The 21,052-nt window shown below is 35.9% G+C and overlaps 1 protein-coding gene and 1 long non-coding RNA gene across 13 annotated transcripts in view; one reads left to right on the top strand and one right to left on the bottom strand.

The window, feature by feature from the left end:
- The window catches only part of LOC311438630 (sodium channel protein type 3 subunit alpha-like), a 117,133-nt gene that overhangs the window by 35,281 nt on the left and 60,800 nt on the right, over positions 1–21,052 (bottom strand). For 8 of the 11 annotated variants that reach the window (XM_084523224.1, XM_084523226.1, XM_084523230.1 and 5 more), the window contains 9 exons: positions 10,532–10,855; positions 8,129–8,246; positions 7,717–7,807; positions 6,749–6,877; positions 6,189–6,280; positions 4,883–5,119; positions 4,308–4,371; positions 2,927–3,068; positions 2,276–2,482 (listed from right to left, as the gene is read on the bottom strand). In XM_084523224.1, the coding sequence (XP_084379350.1) occupies positions 2,276–2,482; positions 2,927–3,068; positions 4,308–4,371; positions 4,883–5,119; positions 6,189–6,280; positions 6,749–6,877; positions 7,717–7,807; positions 8,129–8,246; positions 10,532–10,804 (1,353 nt within the window). In that variant the 5' untranslated portion in view covers positions 10,805–10,855. Of the gene's footprint in view, positions 1–2,275; positions 2,483–2,926; positions 3,069–4,307; positions 4,372–4,882; positions 5,120–5,997; positions 6,090–6,188; positions 6,281–6,748; positions 6,878–7,716; positions 7,808–8,128; positions 8,247–10,531; positions 10,856–21,052 lie in introns of all 11 variants that reach the window. The other 3 variants (XM_084523233.1, XM_084523234.1, XM_084523225.1) reach the window with 3 other exon arrangements.
- Positions 1–21,052, top strand: part of LOC311438634 — a 99,210-nt gene that overhangs the window by 63,613 nt on the left and 14,545 nt on the right. The window lies entirely within an intron of this gene.

Raw genomic sequence — 21,052 nt, 5'->3', positions numbered from 1 at the left:
ATAGTTTCCCTGGTCTGCCCTCCAGCCCTTCTTGTAGAAGGGCATCACATTTGCTAGCCGCCAGTCAACTGGGACCTCCCCCAATAGCCAGGACTGTTGATAAATGATGGTAAGCGGCTTGGCCAGCTCCTCTGCCAGTTCTCTTAGTATCCTCGGGTGGATCCCATCTGGCCCCATTGACTTCCGTACATCCAAGTGCCATAGGAGGTCACCAACCATTTCTTCATGGATAGTGAGGGCCACATTCTGCTCCTCATCCCCTTCCACTGGTTCAGGGTACTGGGTATCCAGAGAGCAACTGGTTTTGCCACTAAAGACTGAGGCAAAGAAGGCATTAAGCACCTCTGCCTTTTCCTCATCTTTTGTAACTAAGTTCCCCCCCACATCCAGCAAAGGCTGGAGGTTCTCCTCAGTCCTCTGTTTTGCATTAATGTATTTGTAAAGACATTTTTTGTTCTCTTTGACGGCAGTAGCCAGATTGAGCTCCAGATGAGCTTTGGCCTTTCTAATTTTGTCCCTGCACTGCCTCGCAACATCCTTATAGTCCTCCTGAGTGGCCTGCCCTCTTTTCCAAAGATTGTAAACTCTCTTTTTCCTGCTAAGCTCAAGCCACAGTTCTCTGTCCAGCCAGACCGGTCTTCTTCCCCGCCGGCTCGTCTTTGGGCACGTGGGGACAGACCGCTCCTGAGCCATTAAGATTTCCTTCTTGAAGAGCGCCCAGCCTTCCTGGACTCCTCTGCCCTTCAGAACCGCCTCCCAAGGGACTCTACCAACCAGTGTCCTGAACAGTTCAAAGTCAGCCCTCCGGAAGTCCAATACAGTGGTTTTACTGGTCCCCATCCTGGCTTCTCCAAGAATGGAGAACTCCACCATTTCATGGTCATTCTGCCCAAGACAGTTTCCAGCCACCACATCTCCCACCAGTCCTTCTCTGTTTGTGAAGAGAAGGTCTAGCAGGGCATCTCCCCTGGTAGGCTCACTAACCAGCTGTGTCAGGAAGCTATCTTCCATGCTCTCCAGGAAACCCCTAGACTTCTTTCTCTGGGCTGTGTTGTGCTTCCAGGATATGTCTGGGAAGTTGAAGTCTCCCACGAGAAAAAGCGCTGACGATTTCGCACCTTTTGTCAGTTGCCTGTAGAACTCCTCATCAGTCTCCTCATCCTGCTTCAGCGGTCTATAACAGACCCCCACCAGGATGCGTCCCTTGCTGGCCTTCCTGCTGATCCTAACCCATAGGGACTCAACCTTATTCCCAGCCTCAAGTTCTGCAACATCAAAACTCTCTCTGCTATACAGAGCCACACCCCTTCCTTGCTGCCTGTTCCTTCTGAAGAGCCTATAGCCAGACATTGCAGCACTCCAGTCATGAGAGTGATCCCACCATGTTTCCGTGATGGCAACCAAGTCATAGCCTGCCTGCTGCATAATGGCTTCCAGCTCCTCCTGTTTGTTACCCACGCTGCGTGCATTAGTGTAGATGCACTTCAGTTGGGTCATTGCCTTCTCTCCCAGCCTTGCCATTGTTCCCCCTGGCACAGCTCTAACAAGCTTTGTTTCAGTCCGGTCGCCCTTCTCACCTAGTTTAAAGCCCTCTCAATGAGTCCTGCCAGCTCCTGGCCTAGGATCCGTTTTCCCCTTAGAGATAGGGACCCATCTGCGGCCATCAGGCCGGGTGCTGAGTAAAGCGCCCCATGGTCAAAAAAAACAAAATTTCTGTGTTGGCACCAGCCTCTGAGCCACGTGTTTATCAGGTGGGCTTTCCATGTCCTCTCTGTACTCCTCCCTGCCACCGTAGGGATGGACAAAAATACCACCTGTACTCCTGCTCCATCCACTAACCGTCCCAGTCCCCTAAAGTCCCGTTTGATGGTCTTCAGGCTTCTCTCTTCAATGTCATCACTGCCAGCCTGGACTATTAAAAGAGGATAATAGTCAGAGGGGCAAACCAGGTTGGGAAGCTTTCTGGCAATTTCCCTGACCCTGGCCCCAGGGAGGCAGCAGACTTCCCTACGGGTAGGGTCAGGCCGACAAATAGGTCCCACTGTTCCCCTGAGAAGGGAGTTGCCCACAACAATCACCCTTCTTTCTGTCCTGGTGGAGGCAGTCCTGAGGTGTGGAGTTGACGTCCTCGCCCTAGGCATCCTCCTGGGTAGACTTACTACCTCTTCCTCAGCTACCGGTCTCTCAAGCTCCAGGGCTTCAAACCTGTTGCATAATATCATGCAAACATCATGCAAAGAGATATGCTAAGGCTCAAGTTCTTTTTAGAAAATACCTGAGCTTCTTCTTGCTGCTTCTTCAGCTGTTCAAGCATATGCTGCAAGTCTGCCTCCCTCTGTTCTGCCTCAACCATAGTTGCTTGGTTCTGTTCTTCATAGGCCATGGCAACCACAGCCAAAATTAAGTTAATCAAGTAGAAGGAACCCAGAAAAATGACCAGAACAAAAAATATCATGTATGTTTTGCCAACAGCTCGTAATGTCTAGAGGAGAAGAAGAAAAATGATCCATGTGGTGAAGACACGCATCAGTTCTGCAATTCATAAACAGACTGATTTTTAAAAAGACAAAACTTTTAAATTACTAAAGATAATACTTGTTAAAACCAATTTTCACACACATGAAAAAACTATGGTGAGAGAACTAATTTATACAAAGACAAATTAAGATTCATATTTTGCTGTGAGAGAATATACATTGTACAAATGACAGAAAGGATCAAAAAATGTACGTACCTCTTCAGAAATCATGTGAGATTCTGTACTAAGAACCCTTGTCTGCTTAATTCTGCAACTGAATTTGCTTTCTTTCATAAATACTGCACTTTTTCAACTGCTATCAATAGCTGTGGTATGTAATATAAACAAAGGCCCTTTCTGTGTTTGGTTTGGGGACAGTTGGACACAATGATTTTATCATATACTCACCAGCTGATAAAGATTTTCCCAGTAGTCTTGTGTCATAAGTCTAAACAGGGACAAAAAAGCCCAACTGAATGTGTCAAAACTAGTATATCCATAGTTAGGGTTTCTTCCAGCTTTCACACAGATAAACTCTTCTGGACATTTACTAGGGAAAAAAAATATTGTAATGTGTATAAAAAAACCTTATCATTAAAATGGTTTTAAATTACTGTATCTTGAGTTTCCAATAAAGATTAATTAGACCTTATCTGTCAAGGTAGCTGCTGCTATTTGTGGCTTACGTTTTAAAAATTTTTGAGGAGAGGAAAACAGTGCTCTTTTTTTCTAAGCCAGCAAATGGCAAACAAGTAAACAAAAATCTTTCTTTCAAACTTTTCACCATTCTACACAAAATAAAACTTATTCCTAACAGATCAATATTATATCTGCAGGTGCCTCTTCAATGGAGATAATATTTTTGCTTAATACAGAGGTTCCATAAATTGAACACTTCCATGCAAGAGAAAGAGTTGGTATAGATATTTTTTTTGTTGACTTTTTCATGCCTGCAGGGTTGGTATACCAGGTTTCTTGATTTCTTCGGGTTTGTGAAATAGTCAAGTCAAGTTAACAATTCCGCAACAGGAAATAACTGCCAGTGATATTATTTTAAGCTCCTGAAACTCTATGTATCAGTTTTGATAGTAGGTGATCCAATTCTGTGGGCACAGTATCTCTGTTATGATTCTATTCCTGAGGGTTAGAGGAGGTTTTGCCAACAATAAACTTCATGGAAAGACACTATAAAGATTTCTTTCCATACATGTGTGTGCGTATATATGCATATATATATATATATATATATATATATAACATTACTTGATATTTACACACAAAATGTTTACAAAAAAAAGCTTAAGTATATCTGTTTTAGACATAATTACCCAAAATAAGGGATGGACTGATATATCAGTACCGTCTAGTAATGTTATTTTATTACAAAGAATTTTTGTAAAGATAGACCAAGATAGTGCCATGCATGAAATCCACAGACAGAAGAATACTGAATATGTCCTCCCAAAAGTCAGTCTTAAAACCCAGTTCCCCATGCCTTTTTTAGAGATGTGGAATGACTTGAAGTCTTTGAAACAGAAGTACGCTCTCAAGTTATTGATAATGCAGTATCTACCTGCTGAAATAGTATTTGTCTAGTTAGAGTTTTTAATTTTACAGCGAAGTATTTTCTCACTTAGTATTTTTACTCATTCAAGTATTTAGTTACTATGAACCATGACCATACATTTTTCATTATGGATTCAGGTAGCTAAATTAGCTTTTTAACTTTATAGTGGTATGGTTTATGTTTTGTTTAAACAGGTGGTATGTAGTTTTCATTGCATCTTACCCTGCATCTGAGCTATTGCCACAAAGCAGATAATCCTTTTGTCCTTCTAGACGATAAAAATGACCTAAAAGAAAAGAAATGCTAAATTATTACAATTAAGGCAAGGAAGTACTACACCGAACTACAGTAATGTGTCAGAAGATGTAATCTTGATTTGTTACAACCCCCACCCCCAAATAAAACCAAAAAACATTTCTTCCAAGGCCAGAGAGACTTTGGTGTCTCCATCCTTGGAGACATTCAGCACTTTCCTAGACACGATGCTGAGAAGCCTGCTCTAACAACACCTTGCAGCTGGACCTCAGCAGGACTGGATGACCCTGGAGGTCTCTTTCAACCTGCATGATTCTGTGATTTCCAACATAACCCTAAGGTTTCAAAGCGCAGTTAAAGGAAAAAAACATCATGTCAGTGTGAGTTTGGGAGGCAAGATATAAAATATGTACTCATTGTCATCCTATTTCATTGATACTTATCTTCATCCTATAACATGACATGGTAATCTAATGTGTTTGTGCATGTATGTGTGCTTATACACTAATACTTCAACACATCATTTCAGCAGTGTTTCTTACTTTCATTCTCAATGTATGCTGTCCAGTCAAACTCTGTACCATTAAAGTACGGAGCTACGTATTTTTCAAAAGTTGTTGAATTTTTTGATGGCCATAACAAGCATTTATTCTTCAAGTTGCCCATGAACAGCTGCAGTCCTATTAGTGCAAACACACTCAGGCAAAATACAGTCAAAATCATTACATCTGAGAGCTTCTTCACAGACTGAATTAAGGCTCCCACAATAGTCTTCAAGCCTGCAAACAGAGGCACATTTTTTATTAAATATTTACCTAAGCTAAAATACAATGTGGATCGCTCCAACACACTATTAAACATCATGCACAGCTGCACAAGAATAGTCTTAAAATATTTTTCAAAGGAAAAAGAAATCACTAAGTCCCATAGCTCCTGATAAACTAATCAGAAGCTATGAATGGTATGCATTCCAAAATACCTGTTCTATAAATAAACAAGTAGCATTTTTTACTCATGCTCCCTGTACATGTTAACTACATGTGAAGGGAGCTGTTCCGGTTTTATTTTCTGCTTGATGCCTCTTCCTCCAAACCTGTGCCAGTGTCCTTACCCAATTCACAATATATTGGTTCTATAAAAGCAAACAAAAAACAAAACACAATTGCATCACAGCGGAGATTTTAATGGTATCATTATAATGTGTCCTATTCAGCTGGAGGTGATTTGGTGAAGATAGGCATCTCAAGATAATAAATAAAGCATGCAATCCCGATGCTACTCCTTAATTTCTTATTCCTTTATCAAGGTTTTAGCTTTTAAAATACATTGAAATTTTCAATCTGAAATGTCATTGATAAATGGTAGCATTCAGATTAATAATAGAAAAATGAGAAGATAATTAATTTTGATCTTTATTGTGGGAGAGAAAATTTGACATCACGAAATAGAAATTATAGTCTACGTAATACATGGGCTATATAATTCAATTTCTCATGCATGAATTTATTAAACTCTGAGGCTGAGTGTTTTAGAGAATCAGAAAAATAATCAAGTTTAGTTTAGTTTAAGTTAAGACCGGAGCCTAAATCCCGTTAAAAACATGAATTCAGCTTCTGTGAAAATTTCAATCAGCCTCAGTGTTTAACCTCGCTCTCACCTGGAATGACTGATATTGTTTTCAAAGCTCGGAGAACTCTGAATGTTCTCAACGCTGAGACATTGCCCAGGTCCACAAACTCTGTCACATATCTGTAGTGAGGGATTCCACACACAAACACAATGACAGCACACACAGAATTAAACAGAGGTGATGTAGAGAGCTTACTATGTTACACAGTTACTTCTTACCTGGAATTACAGAAATAGTTTTCAAAGCTCTCAATACTCTGAAAGTTCGAAGAGCTGAAACATTGCCTAGGTTTACAAACTCTGTTATATACCTGTAGAATTAAATCACAGTTACTCAGAATTAAGATAGAGTGTATATTACTTACCTGGACCTGTAATCCAGACTATTTTTTAGGAAGGGTGAACATTAAATGAAAGACTTACATTCATATTTTCCTGTTTCAATGGAGTTTTCCCTAGGAAGCATACCCTTAAGTATTTCCATTGAATGTAAATTAATATGAAACTGATTACCATGATTTTATTGTTTAAATGTACTTTATACTTTATAATAGATTGTTCAATTGTAACTTCTCTTTTGTACTGTGCAATAGTACACTAATTATGCTGTGTTCTAGATCACGGTAAACATTAAAATGGGAGAAGTTGAAACACATTTAGACTATAATTCATTTTAAATGAGCTAACATAACCCAAACAAATTATTACCATTTCAGGAAAAAAAAAAAAAAAAAAGTTATGGCTGGTATTTTACTTAAAGTAAATAAATGTATACTTACGCAAAGGAAATGACAATAAAATCAAGCCAGTTCCAGGGGTCACGAAGGCAAGTAAAATCATCTATACAGAAGCCTCTTGCAAGGATTTTTACCAAAAATTCAAAAGTATAAATACCAGTAAAAGTGTACCTATGAGAAAACATCAAAGTAAAAGTTTAAGATCGTCATTTAATAATATAACAATATAGAAATAACAGAAAACCACTCAAAAGCAGTGATTATTAAACAGACTGTAATGGTAATTACAAACTTACATCAAACATGACTGTTTTCCCACAATTCTTCTGAATAGTTATGGGATCTTTACTTTTTAATCTGAAACATATTTGTGCAGTTTCTGGCACGCATGGGTTTGAAATTTGAATACAAAGTAGTAATCAGTACAAATACAAATAACATATTTTTTTGTAAGTGAAAATTTCAGTATGGTTGGCATTTCAGAAATAAAATCCACATGTAAATGAAACTTAGTGTTTACTACCATTACCAAAGTCAGACTTTAATGACAGTAATCCTCATATTTTGATATGAAAAGCTTGGGTGTTAATTTTCTACATTTTATTAAGCATTAAGGTGATTCAGTAGTGGCTATTCAAAGCATCTTACTGAAAAGCAATAGTGTCAGTTTGATAGGATTTTTCTTCTTCTTCTTGTAATAAAAATGCTAACAGAACAGCTGAAAAGGGAGAGAGCACAAAAACATTACAAGTACAAAAATTATGATCAAAAGGATTAAATCAGTTTTATTCAGGGAAAAAGGGTAACAATATCACAGCTTTTTTTCTTACAGCCTGCAGGCCTGTAGTGGGTTGAGTTGCAGCTAGTATTAATCAACAGGCTAGAGAAAGAATACCAGTTTGCACATGATATTAAGTAAAACCACACAGCTTAGCTCCTAATTTAGCTTTTCATTTTAAAACCATTAAAAAAAATAAAAAATAAATATATATGTATACACTTTTACTTACTCCACATTCTTTGTCCAATCTGGTGGTTTATTCCATGTCATGAATACACAGTTTGTCAAAATAGTGAGCATAATAAGCATGCTGAACAATGTTGACTGCAGTTAAGGAACTTACACTTTCCTCATGCTGAATATGCATCACACAAAACATGAGTAGTTGACCGGTCTTTAGAACACTGACAACACATTCAATACAAATCAGTTTAAAATGACTAAAAATGCCATATTTAAATCAAAGATGTTTCATATTAATTATACTATTAATTCTGTAAACTAGGTATCCTTCATTCATTTTGAGAGAAAGAATTAAGGGGATGAATACATTTAAATACTAAAACAAACATTATAACATATTTCAAAAGACCAGTAACTATTATGTTTTAATTTTAAGCAAACTAGATAAAAAGGATATGAATGAACTAAAATCTTAATAGCTATTCTTCTAATAATATTGAAAGGAGATAAAAGGTACAAGGCAGAGGTGGCACTGAACCTGAAGATTGTCTTCCCTTTATTCAATACTATAAATGTCTTTAAAAAAAAAAAAGAGAGAGAGAGAATAGGAAATTAAGGATATGTTCGCAACCTCACCATAAATAGAGGCTGCACTTACACAGATGTAAGTAGCCAAATTTATTTTCAATAAAATTATTCAAGCAAGTATCTGATTGTGCATTTTCTCATAAGCAAGGAAAACTGAAAACCATACATTCTTTTTCTCTGTGCTCTTAATGTCTGCATTTCAACATTTTCCTGGATTATGTAAGTGAAGAATATAATTAAAAAATTGTCCTTTTAAAACAGTAAAAATGTGTGCAGCTGTATTGTATGCACTTCAGATGAAACCTGGCAGTGCAAAACACAGCACCTAATCAACCTTTTTTGGAGACTCATCAGCAACTACTTAATCATTTTTGCACTTAGAAACTGCTTCTGAAATTAGATATCCTGGTTCTTAAAGACTTTGCTGCCTTTATTGTCTGAGCAGTTATTTCTGGTACCTTTTACACAAACATTTTTGATTTAGACTAAAACTGTTATCTAATGAAAACTTAAGTCAGTATACATTTTATGATAATTTTCCCAAATGACAAATATCTGGAAATAAGTAGGTTTTAATATTGATTCTTCCTGTTTTATGCCAATATTCTATTGTAACAGAAATGGATCATTTGACAGTAGAGCTCATGGTGTAGAAACAACAACTAAAGTAACTGAAAACACTATACCTAATTATTAGTCTTCAACATTCTGTACTAGAAAAATACTGCTTTAACGAAGTTGCTTCGTATGGAAGATGGTAACCTGTTTATTATCTATTCTGTGTTTCCAGAACCTATTTTGTGTTTTTAATTCAAACATTTTATTGATTTCCACAATGAAATAAGAACTTACTTATTCTGTACTGCCTTTTTAAAGTAAACTCAATTTTGTTTTCATTTTGAACATCATTCTGCTTCTCTTTTCATCATCTAAGATCTATACTTGCTAAAGCCACCACCCTTGATCTTGCCTCCTTTTGTTAACGGTTTCTCTATAAAAGAAATTCAGTTGCATTATAATAGATGAATATGCATCAATTTATTTTTCATTTTCAGGTCTATTCTGGACCTATAACAAGGCTCAATACAGAAACAGGAAGTAGTAGACACAGTCCTATTTCAGAAGAGGCTACTCACAAATGTTTTTATACTATTTTGCAGACATTTTGTTGTTGCTGCTGTTAATGAGCCACAAAATCTCTTTTACATTAAACAGAAAAAATAAATAAAAAAAACATTTAGGTAATATTTCCAAGAAAATTCTGCATACATGCAGATATAAAGTGACTCTTAAAGGAATGATGGAGAGACTTTAAATAACTTCCTTGCACTGTAACATAATATTGAGGGCACGTGACCTCAAGATGTCCTACCAATTACTGTCTTCGTGTTCCTTGTGGGGTAGCACTGGGAAGGATTACTTACTGGTAAATTGGTATTAAAATCATCAGGAAAAACGTAACTGGACAGAAAATCCAGTCAGACTCAGAAAAAAAAGTGCATTGATCCTAAAGCAAAATCGAGCAAAATGAACTCATGTCTACACATGAGCTGTTACCTATCCACAGAAATCATATAATATGAAGCTGGCAACATGTGCTAATAATCACATTTTTATTTTTTACTTACATCCCTCCCTAGCCAAGTAGAGTTTAACAAGTAACTCCAGGTGAGTTTTGTTTGGCCTTTTTTTTTTTTTTTCCCCAAATATTTCAGTAAGTTTTTAAGGCATGTTTGACAGTAGATCACATTGGCGGGTGACAGACAGAACAAGCACTTCATCCAAAGTAAATCTGTTGCTAGACTGGAAGATAGTGCAAGAATTCTTATAATATCTAATAATTTAATTCTCTGAGGAAAACAAACCAAAAACTTTAGCTGCTTAATTAGTTTCCTTCTTAGCCTGCTGAACTACATCTTAGTACTATGTTTCCTCAAATACCCAGTAACAGAGTAGCCAGAGAGAGATGAAGTTTTCCAATGCTTCAGCATTTCATCAGATCTGAAGAGATTAAAATACATTAATACAAAATCCAGTAAATCAAAAACATCATAAGGAAATCTTAGACATTAAAAAAAAATCATAAAAAAGTAACCTAAGTAGAAGACTCACCATCATATTTATATTGCATTCAAAATAATTAACATGGTATCATAGACTTTTAAATACTTTCAATAGGGCTTCTGACTACCTTCAACAGGTAGTAAACTACAGCATTTACCACTTTGCAGTTCAACAGGTATATTGTAATTATAATCTTAGTAAATGCTTACTTTTTTATTGGCATAATATGGATCAAGGTCCTCCAGGGGCTCAGAAACCATTTCTGGAGGAATATCACCATAAATAAATGGCAGTGTCTTTCCTGCCTCCAAGTCATTACTTGGCTTTTGATGATTTTCTTCATGACCACCATCATCTTTATGCTCATCTTTGTCACGATTAGACTTTTCATCAGCAATACGCTTCTCAATAGCTGCAAGAGACTCTTTGGTGAAAAGGAAGAAGCTATCAGATCCTGGTGGTACGAACATTGCCTGTGCCATCTTTTCATTCTGCAAATTTTAAACACTTTTGTGCTCTTGTGCAAGAAGATCCTAGGAGAACATGAGGGATGGGGAGTGGGGAGAAACAGAAAAATTAAGAGAGTGCAACAGCAAGACAATTCCCCAAATAACAATTTTCTGCATAGTATAGTAGTTATCTGCCTCTTTTTTAATTGTAAAGAACATAAAGAGAAGGATTTGAATTAATTTTCAGAGACAACAGAAAATTATCTATCTTAGCTTTTCTGAAGTACCAACATGGCAAACAGACACAGTTTAGGTTGTAAAGAAAAACATGAAAGGAAAAGAATTATAACAACATTTGCATGCAATTTATTTGTCATCTCAGGTTAATATAAATGTCACGAGATAAAGGAAAAGCATTCTCACTTTCCCTAATCTAAACAAGAAATCCAAAACACACCTTATTATGAAAAGTTAAGAAATGTGTTAACATATTACTTTATTCAGTGTTTATGAGGAAAGGGATTTATATAAAAAGTTGGGCTAGTGTCTCCAAAACACTTACAATTTATATTATAAAGACGGAAAGAAAAATAATCATGTCCTTCCTATTCCTCCCTTCCTTCATTTGTTATGAGAACACTACTCAACCTGGTGGCTTACATTATGATAGCTGAACTAATACTGCTCTATTAGACAGCAGGTACTATATTTAAAGCCATATGCACAAGCAGAATGCAACTAGGCTAAGGTTTAGTCCTTCCATTTTTGGATTTCGTGACTAGTATTTTCTTGACTTTCAACTGTAAATTTGATTGTATTATGTTCTCTAATTAAGGAATTTATGAGGGATGAAATGTTTTAGATTTACACAAAAAACACGGCACACTCTCTCCGAAGTTACACTACTCTCTGAGGCTTGATGTATTTTCAAAAAAAAATAATATATTCATTAAAATTTCAACAAATGCTACATTTTCAATAAGTTACTTCTTTCTAGATTTCTATTTTCTACAGGGAGAACACAATTAATACCCATGGGTGCAATTAGTTCAGGATAAACAGATTTTATAAACTGAGACAAAACAGAATCAAGTCCTCCTTGGTGACATTCAGCAGTGCTATAGTTCTTAACAACACTTCAACAGAATTCAGAAATTGTGGTAGGTTGATCATTGCTGGCTACCAGATTGCCACCCACCCACTCTTGTACTTTCCCTCATCAAAATAATAAGAGGGATAAAATAAAGTAAAAAATCTCATGGGTTGGGGCCAGTTCATAACAGTGTGCTCTCCACGAGCTGCAGTTCCTTTGGAACTGCACCAGCTCCACCTGCTCCAGCACACAAATCTGTCCTGGCATGGTACCCCATGGACTGCAATGAAATACCTCCTCCACCATGGGCTATCCCACAGGCTGCAGATGAATCTAATGTCTGGCACCCAGAACACCTCTTTCTCAGACCTTGAGGTTTTCAGGGCTGTTTCATGCACTTTTTTCATCATTCCTCACACTGCCATGCAGCATTTTGACACTTCTTGAATGTCTTTTCCCAGAGGCGCCACAACATTGGGTGAGGGGTTAAAGATGAGGGAACCATTTTGCCAGCCAAAAAGTGAAATCATGTCAGAATTAATGCTATGAATGCTATCATCGAGAATCATAAAGGTTCTGAAAGACACCAAAGCTGGTGAGGAACTGGGTGCCACAGGCACCCAGTGCAGAATGGCCTGGACACCAGTCAGGGCCTTGATCCCAAATGAACAACCTGAAGCTGGTCTAGAACGGCTCCATTTGCCCCAGGCTTCTACCACCAATGTCATGGACCAGGCCTGTGCTACACAGCGGGTGAGAGTTCCTTAAAGACATAGCTTTTCCTCTGGTCACAGTGTCAGCTTAACAGTAGAGATGTGCGGAAAAGAAAAAAAAATTGATGCCAAATACTTACATATGAGGTGCAATAGCCCCACTGAATTACCACACCATGCTATCAATCCCAGGAACGTTAATGCAGCTTCCTCTTCTGGAATCACTTTTAGGTCTCCTCCAAATTAGTTAATAACATTTTCTACATTTTAACAGTTTCCCAGCACAAACTGAATTCTCAAAGCCACTAAAACCTAGCCTTATGCCAGCCTTTTTTTTCCCTCAAAATTTGCCAAACAAGGGTATGCATATATCCAAGTCCTAGCATTGTCAGCTGAGCTATGACAGCTTCTGCATCCCTAGCAAGTACTCTCTACTGTGACAAAAGACAGAAAAAAGGGGTCTTTGCACAGGCCAGTAAGGATATGAGAAATCTCCTGATTAAAGGGGTACAGAAATTGGCCTTATTTTGTGTCAGCTATACAGCATCCTCGGAACACAGAGCGATAGTTATTCTCAGGAACAGGCAGCCCAGGAATGACACATCTTCCCTTAATTATTCCAAAATGGACAATTGGATCCATTCCATCTTTAAAAGATTCACCGTTCTCAAAGGGAAAGTCCTTGATTCCTGTTTGGCCTTCTCCACTGAACCTTCCTAAATCCCTAACATCCATGCCTCTGAAAATCTGACCTGCAATGCTTTGATTGAAGCATTTCCTTCAGAAGTTGGATGATGCCTGTGGCCAGATGCCCAGGGAACATGCACTCATGCACCAGCAAAAAATGAAATCACTCTCACAGGAAGAACACCAGAATCCTTTCCCTTAAAGCTCCATTTTTAACCTAAGAAATAATGTAAGTAATGACATTGTGATTTGGTACCCTTAGTTCCTTTATTTAGCTTACACCTGTTTTTGTTGTTGTTGTTGTTTTGTTTTGGTTTTGTTTTTTTGTTTTCTTTTTTTGTTTGTTTGTTTTTTGTTGTTTTGTTTTTTAAATAAAACTTCCTATATGGTAAATTAATCACTTCTGCATGTGTCACTACAGATACTGAGAACTGTACTTATGTAAGATTTACCTCTCCTGCATTAAGAGATGCAAACTACTGTTCATATTATAAATATGGCTGTATGTACTGACTGTACAGTTTCTGAAATGGTTAGATAGTTGCACAAACTCTGAGGAGTCTGAAGAGAAAGGACAGGAAGACCTACAGCCATTAAAACAACCATCTTTAAAGCAAATAAAACTGGTGCTTAAAACCAAATAAAACCAGTGCTGTACACACAGTACTGCTTTGGTAGTGCTGCCCTTTGTGGAGATGACATTGGACATGACATTACATGACATTACAGATTTTTCAGCACATCTACACACCAGTTCACAATGTCTATCAAAAAGTAGGGACATGCTTGGAAGTCTAAGTAATATTTACATGATTTTGTGTTTTGATGATTTTCTTCAGAAACAAAAAAGGCAGAAAAATCCATGTTAACTAAAAGAAAGGGGAGAAACCCTAAGAGAGTTTTACAGGTTATCTACTACAACAATCAGCCTTTTGGGGATGTTCTTATTACTTGGAGGAAGATGTTTAAAAGCTTTAAAGAGTTTCCACCTTGACGTTATGAAGGCAGATTCAGAAGGTGATGAATATGACCACAGAAACTACTTTTAATTGAACACATTGCTAACTTATGCCTGCCTATGCGCTTAGGCTAAATTTCCTCTTTAGAAACCTGTGATACGTAAAACCAAGAGTCCACGTCTGCTCATTTTACGAAATACCACTATGGCCTTATGACACTTTTTCTGAGTTGTTACCGATGTTATCAGAATAAAAACCAATCCTTCTGCTTTCATGCTGATATTCCAGTGGTATATTCAGCAATGCTTAAGTAGTATTCTTAGGGTTGACACAAATTCCATCCAGCATTTCTCTCTAGTGAGACCATAGCCAATGACTGCATCACATTTCAGTGTCAGCATAAAACAAATAAACAAAAAGGATCTTTTCTAATACCTAACAGCAACCTCTTCTGTCAATGATTTGCCATAGTCTAATCGCAGCCCATACTTCTGGAAAAAAAACAATACACGTGTTAAACAGATCTTGAGTTATGGATCAGAGACTACGTTTTCTCATCATGACTTTTTTTTTTAAATGAATGTAAATATATACTCTGTAAAATACTGACATCATTTATGCCATTCCACCAAGGAAATTCATTTATCCAGTAAGGAAACAAACTGAAAGAATTATAACAATAGATGGATTAGTTTAATGACTTAAATGTTCTCTTTTCTGCAGTCATGATGGCTACTGTACCACAAAGAAGCAGTAACAAATCACATCAAAAAATAAGAAAGAATATGAATCCTGAAAGGAGGGGAAAAAAATAAAAATGAAAACCAACACTTCTCTCTCCCCCCCCCACAAAAAAAAAAAAAAGGTCCCTATGCAAATCTTCATCCCTCTCTCCTCCCTAAAAAAAAGCAAAGAGTAATAACTATTTTTAAGTGAAAAACTCAATATAAAGTTTCTGACGTGTTCATCATTTTCTACAGACATTTACAAAATGTTTATTTTTGCATTTATAAAAATAATGTTCAAACTTCAACCCAAACCATATAGGATCGAAATCTCAGAATGAAGGAAATACATCTCCCATACATAGTATATTTACCTTCATGTTTTTTCAGAGCTGGATACCCTATATCCCATAACACAAAAATGAATTTTTACATTATTATTTTCAGTGTTCTCTCTATCTGTTAATTACTATTGTACATTTCATAGCACTATTTAAATAAAGTTGAATGCAATTTTCAGCATACTAAAGAAGCCTGGATAAATCACTAAGTCTCGATAACCAAATAAATTCTCCTAAGTATGAAAATTAATTAAGACTAAGAAGCTGCTACCATGACAGTCTGTTGATGATGTACACTGAAATTCAATTTGGCAAATGATCACATTTGATGAGTCATCAGCAAACCTACATACATTTTCTTTGTTACGCTCTTTTATTTTTCTGCATCTGTGTATATAAAAGAATATGGCATTTTTATTTCAGGGATACTAAATTTGACTAACTATATAAATTAAAATTTGCATTATTAACTACTATATTGCTGTTACTCAATGATGCATCCTTCAGACTGTTCTAGCTGCCAGACAAAAGAAACTGTTTTGATTCCGACTACCCCAATATTACTATTCTGAGAGTCTGCAAAACAAAAAGCTGATGATAATACAAACCAAGAAAGTTCTTAGGAAAATGGGTTAATCTAGAAAGCATCTCCTCTAATCAACAATTAAAAATCTAGTGTCCTTCCTTCCCCTCTCAAAGAATTTCCTGTGCAGACACCAACAGTACTAACACTATTCAGCCACTTATGATCGTAAGCATCAATAAGAACTGAAACATTTCTAAATTATTAATTGTTCTGAACCTGAAGGAATTAAACCTATGGCACATTTCATCCCTTGTACTTCTCAGCAGAATATTGTGGCAATGCAATGGGACTAACTGGGACAACTCACCTTTAAAGATTTTGCCATGCCCTTCATTTTCAAGTTGTTTCTTTGTAGTTTGCTCATAAAAATCATATTGAAGAATAAAACAAATGCCTACTGAAAACAGACAACTTCTGTACAGTTCTAATGGTTCAATTTCTTACATGCAACTCACCTTACATGTCCTTTATCCTTTTCAAGTTATTTCAAACTAGCTATTTTCAATTCAGGAATCTCTGATTCAGTGTGTAAGTTTATAGTAATACTTAGAAGATACCTGCAAAGTATTAATGTTTCAGGAAAGCAAAGTGTTAAAAAGGCAGAGGAAGCTACTCTTGATCTTAAAAAGAAGATTTATCTCATATAAATCATTTTAGGAATCTGCAACCACTTGGGCAAACTGATCAGTCTCTTTCCTTACTATCAAGCTCAGATCCAGGAAACTCAGTTCTCACAGACAAGCATTCCAGTCACTAACACATTAAACAGAAAATCTTAAATAGAGCCAACACATAACAAATGAAAAACTGTGTGGTTGTTTACTGTTAGCAATACAATAAAAAACAGTGAAAGACAGTATTTACTTTGTCAGCAAGGTGAAATGCATTCATTTTTACTTGAGCAAGTATGATATTCCTGTCATTCGTATGCATGCCAATGACTTTTTTCTCCAGAACACAAATGTATTTTGAAGTATTAAGAACCTGGTTTCATTTAGGCCCTAATAAATCATGCAGCCAAGTCTTTGGATAATAATCCTAATTTACATCTTCCTCAATAGGTTAATCCTTTTTACAATCTAATTAAAAGTTTGTATCAAATTTACCCCTATGGTAACACTAATCTTCAATAACTTATCAGTCACTTGTGTTTCCTTCTTTAAGGTATTTATGCAAAAAAAAAAAAAATAATCTCATTTTCTGGCTAAGCAAGTTCAGAGAAACTCTTCTTTAAGTCCAGTCAAGCATATCAGTTGCTGAAATTTCTTTTTACAGTTTTTGTGTCTATGGTATTTTGTACAACAGATTTGCTTTTGTAAATACCGGTGTTTGATCTTACAACATTTCATTATCACATTTTGTTCTTTTTATCCTCTGTTCTCCACATTCCTCCTTCAGTTTATGAGATATCGTCATGCCAGCTTATGGCACAGTAAGACTTTATGCAACTTCCAGCACAAAGCACCAATAACGTGTGCTGGGTAACCTTTGTTCCAAAAGACTTCTTTTATTACACCACAGATGATGACATCAAGATAATTACATTTTGACTTTTACCTTTATCAGTTTTGGTAATTTTTCTACATAATTTCTTAGTAAAGACAACTGCCAAAGCTTTTAATACTGTATCTGTGGATGTAAATGAGTATGCATCTAACTCCTTGTTTCGATGCTTTTAAGATAAATAGATAAATAAATTCAATATTGCCATGGATATAACAACATACTGTAGTTGCTTGAAGCCATAGAGCAATAGTCCCTATACGTATTTCAAATAATCATGGTACTTGTACAGTGTTTAGTTTTCTGCTACTCATTAGCTGAAAGAGAGTAGAAAGGAAAGGCAACCATCATACAAAATTAGTTTTTTTCACACTGAATACTTTTTACCTAATAATTGTTTTCAGTTACAAAACTGAACAGACTACTTAAATTCACTCTAGTGATAAGAACTCTTCAGCATACAACTGCCAGTCCCTGTTACAACCCAAAATGTATTTTATCCAGAAATCATATGAACTTAATCTCATATTTAAGGAAGAAAGAAAAACATATTAAAAAAAAAAAAAAAAGAAAGAAAGAAAAAAAATCCAATAAAAAGTAAGGTTTACATTTACAGAATAAGACCTCAAAGGTACCTGGGTCAACACAAAAGAAAAACAAGAATGGCAATAACAACATTGCAAGTTATTTTTCAAAGTTAGATTTCTCTTACGTCAGATTTGCCACAGTGGTTCCAAGAAATCAATAAACAACACTTTCAGAAAAGAAGAAAGTACTACACTTCCAGATTAAACTTTTAGGAGCTCTCTGGCTCAAATTTCATCTTCACTGAATGAATGCCAGCTGAAAAAGGAAAGCACATAGCCTCAAAAATGAAATTGTGAAGAAAAGAATTGCCACAATAGCCAGAAGAATTACTTTAAAACATTCTGTCTACTTAAAATCCAGACGTTTATGAAATTCTTACAGATCATGGCATCATCACCAATGCTTGAGCTCACAGAGCTCTATGATATTCTCTTCTGCCTCCCATCATTTCATACTGATGGGTTATAACAACTAACGGTAGAAACAACAAAAAGGAGGAAAAAAAAAAAAAAGACTCCACAAAGCAACTGATGTCAATGAAATGTCTTTTTTGAATGGTTATTAATCCCTAGGAGATTACTAAGAATTATTTCATAAGAGAGACTAAGTAGTAAATAAAAAATAACATTTCTTTCCGAACTGGATCCCAACAATGCTGCAGACTCTGGTCCACAAAACAAGAGTTTATGTTCACATACGTGTACAAAGAAATCCAGAAACTACACCATTAAATATTGGAAATGTTTCTTTTATGTTCAAAAGTTCATTTAGTATCTGTTAAATGCTACGCTAATACAAACTGAAGAATCAGAATTTGCTCCAAGTTCCTAAAGCAGGAATTCTTATTTGATTTTAGCATATATCAGAACTGAAGCTTTTAACATAATATCTAAAACTGATGATGCGGATGCTCCTTGCGTAATGGACCATTTATTGGAAGGCGCTCAGCTACTCTGCTTTCTAGCACAGCAGAAGAATAAGCATAATTGTATACAGCATTATATTACATGACTAATGTTAAATTGGTTTTATCCAAAGCCACTCACAACTTCCATTAACATTTGAAGGATATTTAAAAAAAATAAATAAATAAATCAACCAACAACTCAATTATGTTTAAAATGGTTAAAGTCTCCCAAACAGTCTTTGTTACTATGAGCAAACATTTACAAATAATTGATACTTAGAAGTTATAAAGTTGGAGACAGTAAGCACTGTTTCTTTTTTGATTTAATGCAAGAATGATAACTTTGACAAGTAAATTTGCTTTGCATTACAGTTGCGTATAAAACCAGGATAAGATCTTTTAGCAACTCATGTGAGTTACTTGGAGAAGAATGTGTTCAGTAAAAAGCAGAGGCATGTCTTCATATATAGAATACAAACATTTCTGCAAAATAAAGCAGGCTTGGATACAAGATTAATAACATTTAGCCTGCCACCATATTGTGTTGCTAGAACACTTATTGCAAAACCACAGCCATGCCACTCCCCTACACTAAATACATTTACATTTAGTTTATTCATGTTGAGATCACACTCCAAGATATACTTTTCAATATCCGTGTTAACCGTTGTGTTGTCAGAGACCTTTTGTCACCCTTATTTTATATATATATATAAAAACAAAACAAAACAAAAACAAACAAACAAACAAACAAAAAACTAAAGGAAGAAAATGACACGGCTACTCTATTAGTCCTATGTCCAGAACCATATTATAGAAGAAAGTTTCTGTTAAATCTCCCCAAACTCAAGACTGTGAATAAAGATGCTAAATCAGAGGCTATTGCCAAAAACTGTCGGGAAAAAAGGTGAACATCAGATTTCTCTTGGCATCAGTCATTCTTAGAGTAAGGTGACATCTTAACAGCAGTCACACAGCGAAGTAGCATTGTACTGCAACCAGAAAACAACAAGCCACTCTAACAGAACAAGTTCCAAGATACCTCCATTTTATTTGTCTCTTTAAATACGGTGACCTGTGTTACCAAACAATGGCAAATGCCTTATTTTAAACAGCACTGAGAAAAGGAACATGCATTTCCTCTAAGCATGCAGGAATTTCTATACGTTTCTATAGTTCAGAATTTTCTGTTCTTTTAATAAAAAGCAGTGATACATGAAACAACAATTCTCATGATCTCTGCATCAAAACAGTTATTATTAAACAAGGTATATGACTTTCAATTGAAAGAAATTATGTCTCCTGATATAGGTCTTTTTAAAATTACAATAATTAAAATTAAAATTATTATTAAAATAACTTTTTAAAATTACCATATTCTGCTTTCCTTCAGAAATATAGAACTCCTATCTATATGCAAGCAAAGATTTGTCTTTCTAAACAAGCATATGATGTGTCTGAGATTGACACAAATGACTTGAACTTCTAAATGAATCTGCCCTGAGAGAGAAGAGCTCAACAAGAAGTAGATTTCAATGGAGAAGGAGGCTATACCTCACACCACATGAATGAAAATGTGCTGCAATTAAGGAAAGCAGGTGAACCTATCTTAACTATCTGCATTGGCTCTTTAAAGAAAAGGGCTTTTCAAGTTAATATTTATGATATATTGGGTTAACTGAAGCCTGGTAAGATCATTACATAAAACAAAACCTATTTTGTTAATTAACTATTATTTGTTTCCTTGTTATAGAGTAGTACACTAATAGCTCTTGCTTTTTATAATCAAATCTAATTTTCTATTAATCATTGTAAGCTTACTGGGGTCCACAGAACTGACTAAAACAACAAGAAGGCATTTCTTGCATTTGTTTACAAAAGACATGTTCCTCACATTGCTAAAATGTATTATCATGGTATAAATATTTACAGAACTCTGCCTGTGATCCTACCCTGGAAGACTATCCAAACTTACTGGTTGGTTGTTCTTACTAATTGTTAGACAAAAACACATTACGCAGGAAAAGCTGAAGATGCTGAACAGAACGAAAACCCCACAGATAAATTAGTTGTTCCATTAAGGATGAAATTTGGGAAAGAATCCTTGAAGGTTGACTCTCCGCATCAGTGCCTGGGGGAACCCCACACACATTTCACACACAGACACAGAATTTCTAGG

This window comes from Aythya ferina (assembly GCF_964211825.1).
Source record: "Aythya ferina genome assembly, chromosome: 6".
In the NCBI taxonomy this organism is placed as follows: Eukaryota; Metazoa; Chordata; class Aves; order Anseriformes; family Anatidae; genus Aythya; species Aythya ferina.
Note: the sequence above shows the minus strand (reverse complement) of the source record. Positions and strands in the feature narration are given on the sequence as shown.